The following is an 11,094-nucleotide window of genomic DNA, read 5'->3' on the forward strand; positions in this document are numbered from 1 at the left end:
TGGGTGGTCATTGATCAGGGGGCATTTAGCAAAGACCTGAAGAAGATGAGGGAAGGAGGAGACTCATGGATATCATTCATTCCATTTTTGCTCTCCCACCCCAGTTTGAGCATGAAAGTTTTACTCGCTAGAAACAATCCAGGAATTTAGCTCAAGTTCCTGGGCAATGCGGGGTAGCCAGGGGCCAGGTGGGGCCTGTGGCCAGGCTCAGAGCGCACTCTGCAGGCTTCTTCTCACGCCCCAGGTGCACCTGTGCACCACGGGGGAGGCGGGGTGAGGGCGGGAGGCTGGAGGACGTGGCAGGTGCAGCGGCTCCGCCCTCGCCGCCCCGCCCCCTGGGGGGCAGGGCCACTTCCGGGTCAGTGGCCGGACGTGGGGTGGGGGGGTGGCCGTTGGTCGCGTGACCGCAGCGCCGCCAGAGGCCGGAGGCGCAGTCCTGCTAACTCTGCGCTGGGATCCCAGAGCCTCCCTCCTGGGGACATGGGGACACACCTGCCCTGCGCCCCGCGCTGCCCTCCGGAGGTCCGGGTCTGAGGGAGCTGGGCAGCCATGAGCGCGAACCCCCAGTGGGACGTCAGCAGGGCGCTGGGGGTGGCCAGGCTTTTCCACCTGGTGTGCGGAGTCCGGGATGCCTGCGTGACCCCGTTCCTGACCCTCTACCTGAGACAGCTGGGCTTGGCCGCGCCCTGGGTAGGCATCCTAATGGGAACCAAGCACCTGATCGCAGCCTTCTGGGCTCCGTTCTGCGCCTTCCTGGCCAAAAGCTACCAGAAAAGGAGAGTGCTTCTGATCGTGTCGCTGCTTGGTTCGGTAGGAGCCAGCCTCTTCATGGTCCTCATCCCAGCCTTGGACAAAGATCTGGAATACCACTCTTGTAATAGAAGCAGTAGGGTGACCACTACAGTGGTACCCACAGGGGTCACATTAGCTGTGAACAGCATCCCGGTCCAAGAGTCTGCCTCAAAGCACTCAGCAGGAGGGGCACCCAGCCTCCCAGCCAGGAGGGATCCCCGAATGGTGGAAGCCTCTGGCTTAAGAAATGGACCTGGTGAAAGTGACCAAGAAATGTTCAGTGATCTGTACAGATACTCAGTGGACTCCACTGAAGGAGCCAGGACCATGTCCCAGATTCTCCATTCTGTCACTTCAGGGGTGAAAGCTAATTCCTGGGAAGATGTTTTTGAGGCTTTCAACACTACCCTCACTTTGCTTCCTAAGGCCCCGGAGCTGGGAACTGTGGCCAACTCCTCAGTTGCCCAAGGGGAAGCTCAAGCCCTTCGCTTCTCCTTGGTAGGGTTGCGGTGGACTTTCATCCTCTCCCTGGGGTTCATGGTGTTCTGGGAGCTGCTGACCGCCCCTCTGGAGCAGGTGGCAGACGACAGCCTTTATGAATACCTGGATTTTGTGGATGCCACTGACCGATACAGAAGCCTGTGGATATGGAGATCACTGGGCATGGCAACAGGTGTGTGTGGCATTGCAGTCTTGGTAGAGCAGCTGGACTGCTTCCTGGTGACCAATGGCCCTCCGGGTGTGGTGCATTTCTATGGTTATTCGCTGATCAGCACCCTGGCCTTACTGGTGAGCATTACGTTTCCTGTCCCCATCTACCAGCGTCAGGAGCCCAGCTACAAAACCGTCAAAGCACTGTCTCTTGTCGGGGGCGACGCCCTCCTCGTTCTCCTAGCCCTCACTGTCATTTTGATAGGAGCTGTTGTCAGTACCGTGCAGAACTTTCTGTTCTGGCACATGATGGACCATGGCAGCAGAGAGTTAGTAATGGGTTTCTCCATTGCCCTGGGCTTGCTGGGGGAAATTCTGCTCCATCCATTCAAAACTGCATTGCTTAAGAAACTGACCAGGGTGGGTGTGATAGGGCTGGGGCTGGGCTGCCTTGCCGGGCAGCTGCTCTACTACTCTTTCCTCTGGAACTGGTGGTCTGTCCTCCCTGTTCAGATCCTGAGTGCCGTCAGCAGCGGTGCTCTATGGTGGGCTGTGGGAGCCTCCATAGAGGACCTGGCCTCCCCTGGCACAGAGAGGCCTCTGAGTACCATGTTCCGAAGTCACTTTTACGGTGGTGGCTGTAGCCTGGGCAGCTTCGTGGGGGGCTTCGTGGCCATGCACTTCGGCCTGGCTGTGCTCTACCAGGCCTGCTGTGTGCTCCTGTTGCTCTGGTTAGCCCTGTTCCTGTCCGTCCAGCTGAGGCTGCCCCAAGACCGGAAGATCAACTACTCAAAGCTGCTGACTGTGGAGGGAGGTGACACCAGCGACTCTGAGCAGGGCTCAGAACGGGACTGGCTTGTGAAGGCCATGAGGGAGGAGCACTCAGACTGGAAGGGCTGAGAGGAGGTCTCCGTGCTGGGAAGGGACTAACGGATCTACAAAACTGTCTGCTGAGGACAGAATCCTGCCCTGGACTACCGGGAGCCTTGGGGATGAGGAGGCACGTCAATGCCAAAGGCCCAAATGGATCATCTCATTGCATGATTTTCTTTACTTTTGTAGTAAAAAGAGATTTGACTCTCTTTTTTTGCCGCTTTAAAATAATGGAGGAAGAATACATTTGCTTTAAAACATTCTTTTGTATTCACTTTTTTTTTTTTTTTTGGTACTGGGGGATTGAACCAAGGGGAACTCTATCACTGAGCCCTCTCACCAGCCCTTTTTATTTATTTATTTATTTATTTATTTATTTATTTATTTATTTATTTTTGAGACAGGGCCTTGCTATAAGTTGCCCAAGCTGGCCTCAAACTTGTGATCCTCCTGCCTCAGCCTCCCAAATTTCTGGGATTACAGATGTTCACCATTGTACCTAGCTTTTTCAATGTATTTTGATGGAGAAGTTTTGCAGGAGCTTCAATTGCACTGATTCTGGTGCTGTTGGATCCAGCAATGGCTGAAGTGATCTAATCAAAATGGAGGTGCCAGTAAGGCAAAAAAAGGCCTGCCAGATACAATGGCCAGGCAGGGTGACTGACTTAGATGAGCCTTGCAGTCCCATGGGTCATAGAGGCCTGATCCTATAAAAACCATGCTGGGGCCAGGAAACAGTAGCAGTGGACACCCAACCCTCTCCCCATAAAGAGCACCCACATTCACCCCAGTGCTTAAGTTCCCTATGGGAGAAAATAATAGGGCAGTACTGTGTATTGGGGGTCAATAGGTTTCATTCATATTCTCAAATATGTATGTCACCAGGGAAAGGATCCTTAGAATCATCATCTATGTTTACACTGGAGCAGGGGCCATTGAATCCCTTTGGACTCAGCTTTGCACACTCCATCTCTCTCAAGAGCACACGAAGATTTTAACATTTACTTTGATTAGGGGGCAGTGGTCTCCATAGAGTAGAATGCTATGTACCTGTGCCCAGCCACTTCTGGGGTTTCCCCCAGAATCTTCCCTGAACCCCAGGGTAGGACCCTTTCTTCCAGAGGCCAGTCCCAAAGAGCCCAATTCTACCTTCTGATGAAGTAGACATGGATGTTGGATTTAGAAGGAGCCTCATGTATAACAAATGCAGAATGTCTTACAGCTGGAGAATGGGAAAAGAGACATGAATGCCCACTGCCTCAGATATGTTTCTAGGGTCTTGATTCTTTGTAAATGCTCCCTAGAAAGCCTTACAATACAAATAACCCCAATGCAAAATTAGCTTTGCTTTAAACAGAGATTCATTTGACTCACACAGTATGTCTAGGGGTAGGTGGCCCAGAGCTGATAACAGCTGCTCATTAGGGACCTAGGATCCTTCCATATCTTGGCTCAGCTTGTAGGCTTCCTTCTCATATTTGTACTCATAATAACAAGATGGCTTCTGCACCTCCAGACCTCTCATCCATGTCCAAGCAGGAAGAAAAGGGAAAGACAATAGGGCACAGGGGTAAATGGGCTCAGAAAAACAAAAGCCTTCCCAAAATTCCTCAGCCAACTTCTGAGTGAATTGTGTCACATGATCATCCCAACCGCAAGGGAGTATGGAAGGCAAGAGTATTTTCATCTGGGTGCAGTGATACCCCAAGCAAAATCTGGATTGTGTTAGGAATAAGAGAGGCTGGGTGCAGGATTGTCATCTAGGAACAGATGCAGCAACTGGAAGGAATTCACAGGGGAATTTGCATCCAGATTCATCTCATTCGAAAGCTTATGTTCCTTTTCACCCCAGTAAACCAGCCTCCCCAATTCACCATCAGAAATGACTTTAGCAGTTTGACCTCAAACACCATAACCCAAAAAATAAACCAAAATTTCTATCTGCATTTTACATGAGAAATGGAATCTCAGAAAAATCCCACAGTGAGTCATTGGAAGAAACACTATCAGAGCCCTTAACCCCTTATCCCAAATTTAAGGCATTCCTTTTATTCCAATAGTCCCCAAGCCCCAGGAGCACATACAAAAGGACAGTTCCTGGGCTCCATCAGAATCTCCCTGGGGGGCCCAGAAAGCAATTTTTGATGCAAAGTGATTCTGACATAGTTAACCAAGCACTGGTCCAACTCAGTTCCCTGTCCAGAACCCTTTGTCTCTCTACTTCCTTACCAAATACTTCTACTGTGCAATGAAAAGAATCATGGGCTATTGATTGGCTACTATAGACCAAGCACTGCTCTAAACACTTTCCAGGTACAAGTTCATCTTATCTTCAAAACAATCACAAAATGTAGTCACTATCACCATTCTCAATTTATAGGTAATAAAGCCCACGGCTAAGTAATTTACTTGAGGTCACACAGATAGTAGATGGCAGAGTCAGGCTTCAGACCCAGCCTGGTGGCTCAGGGATCTGACATTTTGATGACTGTGATCTATGGTGGGAGGATTAAATTGAAATTTTAGGGGCCTGGAGATGTGGCTCAGTGGTAGAGTGCTTTCTTAGCATATGTGAGGCCCTGGGTTAGATCCCCAGCAACATACACACACACACACACACACACACACACAAGATTTAAGGCAGCTATTACTCGAAACATATTGGATAGTAGATAGCATTCACTAGGTAGACAGAATGTAGAATAATTATCTTTCTGGCACAAACCAAAGACAGGAATTGGCATAAGAAAAGAGCTAAGATCATAAATGTGGTTTAGACTGAGGAAGAGAAAGAAGAGAAAGAGTTTTCTTTGCCACCCTTTTTCTTTTTTTTTTTTTTAATTTTTCATATTGTGGTTGTTTTTTTCCACATTTTTAATTGGTTCATTATAGTTACACATAATAGTGGGATTTGTTGTTGTATATTCATCCATGAACACAATATCTAGCAGCACTTCCCTGCTCCCTCCCTCTCCCCTCTGTCCCCTCCATGTCCCCTCCCTCTATTCCACTTACCTTCCTTTGATTTTCATGACATACCCCACCTTTCTTTTCCCTTTTCCTCTCTAACTTCCACATAGGAGAGAAAACATACAACCCTTGGCCTTCTGAGTTGGGCTTATTTCACCTAAAGTAAGGGTCGTTTCTTTGCCCACAGGTAAATCTGTGTTGGGCTGCTTAGTCAACATTTGTGTTTGTCAAGAATTGTGCTACTTGCCTGGGGAGTTCAAGGATTGATAAAAATGATAGTTCTGGCCTCAAAAAAAGTCGAGCTAGAAATACTTAAGTACATGAGCACATATATAAAGGAGCATGGGACAGCATGAAAAATGCCACACAGAAAGCATTAGTGGAATTTAAGAAAGGGACACCTCATTTCTGATGAATGAACTCCAAGAAGGTTCAAGAAGGAGATTGCATTTCAGTCTAAGCCTTCATGGAGAGGTAAACTCTGTGTGTATGTGTGTGTGTGTGTGGTACTAGGGATTGAACCTGGGGGTGCTCTACCACTGCTCTATACCCCCCAAAGTTTCTTTTTTAAGTTTTTTAAAATTTTTAATCATTAAGTTGTGGAGATTGGCCTCAAACTTGCAATCCTCTGTCTCATCCTTCCAAATTGCTGGGATTATCAATGTGTACCACCACAGCCGGCTTGGGGATAGATCAACTTTTAACAGGTAAACAGGTAACTCAGGAAAGGGCATTCTAGAACAGTGTGAGCAAAGCTACAGAGAAGGGAAAAGCATGGAGAATTCTTGAATACAATTTGGCCAGAGCAAAGGTTTTGTATAGGACAGAGCTGAAAGGCAAGACTGGAGTGATAGCTTGGGACTAGATCATAAAAGGTCTGATTCTGTAGAGACTGGGGAAACCATGGAATGTTCTAGACAGGGTCATGACAGGCAATGTCTACACTAAACTCTTTTTAAAAATAGCTTTATTGAAGTATTGTTTACATACAATTAACTGCACATATTTAAATTGTACAGTTTGTTAAGTTTTGAGACAAGAGCTGTTCATATTACAATGACTTCTGACTCGGGTTTTATTACAGCCAAAGGATACAAATCAGAAACAGCTGAAGCAAAAGACACAGGCTGGTCGCCGTGGCACACACCTCTAATCCCAGCAGCTCAGGAGGCTGAGGCAGGAGAATTGCCAGTTCAAAGCCAGCCTCAGCAATGGGGAGGCACTAAGCAACTCAGTGAGACCCTGTCTCTAAATGAAATACAAAATAGGGCTGGGGATGTGGCTCAGTGGTTGAGGGTCTCTGAGTTCAATCCCTGGTACCAAAAAAAAAAAAAAGACACATAGGGCAAGACCAGGGAGGGACCCAAACGTGGAACCCCTGTGTGCTCTCCTCCGAAGCATTACTCTCCCAGCTCGTGAACTTGTGACACTGCATCCCAACAGGAAGACTCGGCCAACTGTTGATGTGCTCAGTTTTTACTGGAGCTTCATTACATAGGCAGCAATCATTGACTCACTGGACTGTCACTCCATCAGTCCCTTCCTCTCCCCAGAAGTCAGGCTGACATCAAATGGCTAGAAGTCCTAACCTTCTAATCACATAGTCTTTCTGCCACCACCAGCCCCCATCCTAAGTCATTCATTAGCATAAATTATCTAGAGGCCCATGATGAATCACCCTCATTAGCATACATTCAAATGTGGTCTGAGGATCCCACCATAAATAACAGACACTCTTACAACTTGGAAAACGCTAAAGATTTAGCAGTTACCTTCTAGGAACCCAGGACAAAGGCCAAATTCATTATTACAAGGATAACTATTTTGAATTATGATGCAAAATAGGGTTGTTGAGTTTATTAGTGGTGCACGCCTGTAACCCCAGCAACTGGTAGGTTGAGACAAGAGGCTCATAAGTTTGAGACCAGCCTCAGGAACATCATCAGCAAGTTAGTGAGACCCTGTCTCAAAATAAAAAATAAAAAAAAATTGGGTATGTAAGAAAGTGGTAAAGCATCCCTGGGTTCACTTCCTAGTACCAAACAAACAAACAAATAAACAATACATTCCTTTTCATTGCTAAGTAGTCTTCTTTTCTTTGGATAAACCAAATCTATCTATTCATGCACCTGCTGGTGAACATTGGATTATTTCCAAGTTTGACTATTACAAATAAAGCTTCTATGAATATTCATGTTCAAGTTTTTCTATGCATTCATTTGTTGGATAAACATTTTGGAATGGAACAGCTAGACTGTATGGTAGCTATATGTTAACTTTTTAAATGTAAAAATACTTATTTAATGACTATAAGCAAGACCAAGCAGTAGAATTGCGCTTCTTCTGCAGACTGGGTACAATGAAATGCTATGATTTTCCATACAAACATGAAACAGTATTCATATGGAATAAACACCCTTACAAATAACTGATGCACCAAGTTCAACCAAAGCAAAACACAAACTGAAAATTGTTGGGGTTATTCATATCTTAAATTTAACATGCTTGCTTTATGTAAAAAATACTTGTAGAAGTTCATAATAAATTGTTTCTATTTCTAGAAACTACAGAGAAGACATACTCTATTGTTAATTTCGTTAAAGAAACTCTTGAATTTGAAATTACTCTTAATCCCACATTAAAATAACTTTAGATCAAATGCCTTCTTCTAGCAATTAGCTGCCTTATTTAAAAATTTGTTTTAGAATTAGTGATAAATATGCATTTTAAAACATGATAATTCCATTATAACCAATGGAAAGTTAAGACTCTATTTCCATACCCCTTAAAGCTTTTCTTTACTGCAACAAATTTGTTTTTACACTTTAAATTTAAAAAAAAAGTTAAGCAAATGTATTATTGGAGACAAGTCAGTTTTACAATCTGTATGTTTAAAAGCAGGCATTACCCTTTATTATACTCACTTGCTTAAATTATTCATTTTTGTAGGAATCAGATGACACTATGCTTACTGCACAGCGCCATACTGGTATATGACATAACAGGAAACAGTATGTTATGTTAATAATTACTATTAAGAAAAGATTGTGTTTTATGCATTCAGAATTGGTTGTTGAAATTCTCCCAGCTGGTTCAACCTTTGCAGATCCCCTACCCTGTGTTGAGCCTTGCTTACCAGTGTAGGATATTTTCTAATTCTAAATTCTGTCCATTGGAAGCAATTGGCAAGTCATCATAATATGCCTTTTTTCCCGGTATGTGTTAATTCGTTAAGAAATTGCTTTAAGAAAGAGTTTTCTGCAGCGTTTGCACTATTTACATTCCTACCAGGTGGAGTTCCAGCTCCTCTGCACCCTCACCCAGACCCAGGATAGTTGATCTTTCTCATTTTAGCCATCTTAACAGGCATGTAGCAGTATCTCATGGTGATTTTTAATTCACACTTGCCAAAGAGCAAATGTGTTGAGCCCCTCTGCGTTTTACTGTGCTTTTGACAATTAACCTGCAGCAAAGAAGCGAGTAACATTAAAACACTTTCAGGTGCCCAGGTGCACACATCACCTATCAGAACGCTAAATGCTTCAGAGCAGTGGTCTTTGTGCCTGGAGTACATGAAAAGAAAAATGAACCATCAGAAAGACTTGATAACTTTGTATCTTGGGTAGTTCCACTTACACATAAACCTCAAGAGATGGAATCACACCAGATGAGCTCTGGAGGTCTCTGAGGATTCCATTCTGTGTGTGGGGACGAGGCCTCTGTGGAAAAATGCTGAGACCACCAACAGCTTTGGAAGTTTATAAAACTGTGGAAGACGATCTGCAGTCCAAATTACCCTGTTTAAACAAGGTCTGTCCCTCCCACCTCGTTGGCTGTGTGCATTACCAGCGTGCTGTGTGGAAACTCTGTTCTTTCCAACAGAGACGCATTATCCAAATCCCAAACCTTTCCTCACCACCACCTAATTTTTATGTACCCTAAAGTTGGTTTACCATCACCCTGTGACCCTGTTCCCCAAATGAGGTTTACAACATTTTGAGGCTTATAGTCCCCTCTGAATAACCTAATGTCATGTGTGCTGTCCACTGAAATATGCATATCAGATTGTTCATGCTCACTACATTTCATGGATTAGAAAAAAAAAATTCCCAAAGCAAGAGCAACAAACATTTTACTAGCTTCAGGTTAATAGATTTTTTTTTCCAAATATATTGCCCATGGCCCAAATTTGAAAACTTCTTTGCTAATTTTGTCTTCCCTTGCCTTTTGCTATCACAAACTTTTCAGATGCTCTGCATTTTGTTATATCTCCTTGCTCAGCCCATTGGACTTTTCTTTTTCTGGCTGTGATGACTTTGGGTGAGACGTGGGGATGAAGGAGCATTCATTCTAAGTAAAGGCTCTGGGGGGGATTTTTCAGGACAAGAGAAACTCAGGGCTCCGAGTATGCCATTGAGCACGCCACCAGGACCACGATCATGGGTTGAGGTCGAGCATGAGATCTCAACTGTCCAATCAGAGTAACAGTCAATGGAAACATGCCCTTGGAAAGTGGGATTGATGCTACCCACTCTATTTGTGCAGATGTGAAACTTTGAACAGCATTTTGCCACTGTGATGAAGACTGCCTTGGAATAAAGCTGACAAGGGAGAAGGAAAGGCATAGCTAACAAATAGAATGAGACATGACAAGGTAAATGTCAAGAGGAAAGTTCAAACAGTATTTCAGAAAGTGTGGGGCAGGCATAATGCTTGATGCTGGGGTATTCAGAAAAAAACTTCTCGGAGATTGTTAAACAAGCCTGCATATTCAAGGAAGGAAAGACGGGGTCAGAGAGACTTAAACTTCCAGTTGTGACTTCTACCCTACCAGCGACTCTAGCCAATGATTCAGGAAAGTTTCCCAAAATCAAAGTCAATGAAATCTTAGCTCCCTGCCTTGTGGGTCTCAAAGATATGAAGCCTGACATTTCTTGGTTCTGGCCAAGAGGAAAGTAAATATTGAATGAGCCACTAACTGTTTTGCTCATATTTACTTCGACCATTAATTTCCAACCAAGTTTTGTAGAAAATTTCATTCTAGTGGGGTGGAGGGTTACAGAAGAGCAATAGAAAAGGATTCTGTGGCCAAACAGCTTTGGAAAATGATATCAATTATTGTCACCTCTTAGAAACTTACAATGCCTACTAGCAAATAAAGACTCTCAAAGGCCCTGTAGTCGACAGACCTGTTTAGCTAGGTTTGACCTGTAAATCCCATCCTGTATTTGATATCCAAACCTTTTCCCTGTGAAACGCCAATCATGATCTTGCAGAACGAGTGTTCCCTAGAAGACGTTTTGGGAAATGCCAACATTAGCAGCTCTCTCAGTGACCTTTTCAGTTCAGCAGAGTTGGTGCTCAGAGACAAATCTGGGCTCCCAGACTGGCAAGAATCCTGGACATCGTGCTAAGAGCAGAGCTTGTCTCATGTGGTCAGTTTTATGAAGAGAGAGATGACTATAGCCTCATTTTACAGATGGAGTGACTAGGGCTCAAAAGGTTACAGTTCAAAGCCATATCTATCTGACCCTGGAGTCCATCTCTTAACCACTATGCTAAACCAATTCAGGTTGGGTGCAGTGAGTGGCATAAGCCTGTAATCTCAGCAGCTCAGGAGGCAGAGGCAGGGGGATTGCAAGTTCAAAGCCAGCTTCAGCAATAGTGAGGTGCTAAGCAACTCAGTAAGACCCTGTCTCTGAATAAAATACAAAATAGGGCTGGGGGTGTGATTCAGTGGTCAAGTGCCCCTGAGTTCAATCCCTGGTACCTCCCCCCATTTTTTTCCCAGATAAATAGGGAGCTTAT

At 44.8% G+C, this 11,094-nt stretch overlaps 1 protein-coding gene across 1 annotated transcript; it reads left to right on the forward strand.

Annotated features, from left to right (window-relative positions):
• Positions 1 to 386: 386 nt before the first annotated feature.
• Mfsd6l (major facilitator superfamily domain containing 6 like) lies at positions 387 to 2,576 on the forward strand. Its single transcript, XM_046422164.2, has one exon. The coding sequence runs from the start codon at positions 550 to 552 to the stop codon at positions 2,341 to 2,343; it is 1,794 nt and encodes a 597-aa protein (XP_046278120.1). The 5' UTR covers positions 387 to 549; the 3' UTR covers positions 2,344 to 2,576.
• The last annotated feature ends 8,518 nt before the right edge of the window (positions 2,577 to 11,094 follow it).

This window comes from Marmota monax, unplaced genomic scaffold (genome assembly GCF_021218885.2).
Source record: "Marmota monax isolate L192 unplaced genomic scaffold, Marmota_monax_Labrador192_F-V1.1 WCK01_AAM20220418_F8-fsc00243, whole genome shotgun sequence".
In the NCBI taxonomy this organism is placed as follows: Eukaryota; Metazoa; Chordata; class Mammalia; order Rodentia; family Sciuridae; genus Marmota; species Marmota monax.

Bases quoted from the DNA above. Each gene is read 5' to 3' on its own strand.
- Mfsd6l (XM_046422164.2), top strand. From the start codon at position 550: ATGAGCGCGAACCCCCAGTGGGACGTCAGCAGGGCGCTGGGGGTGGCC.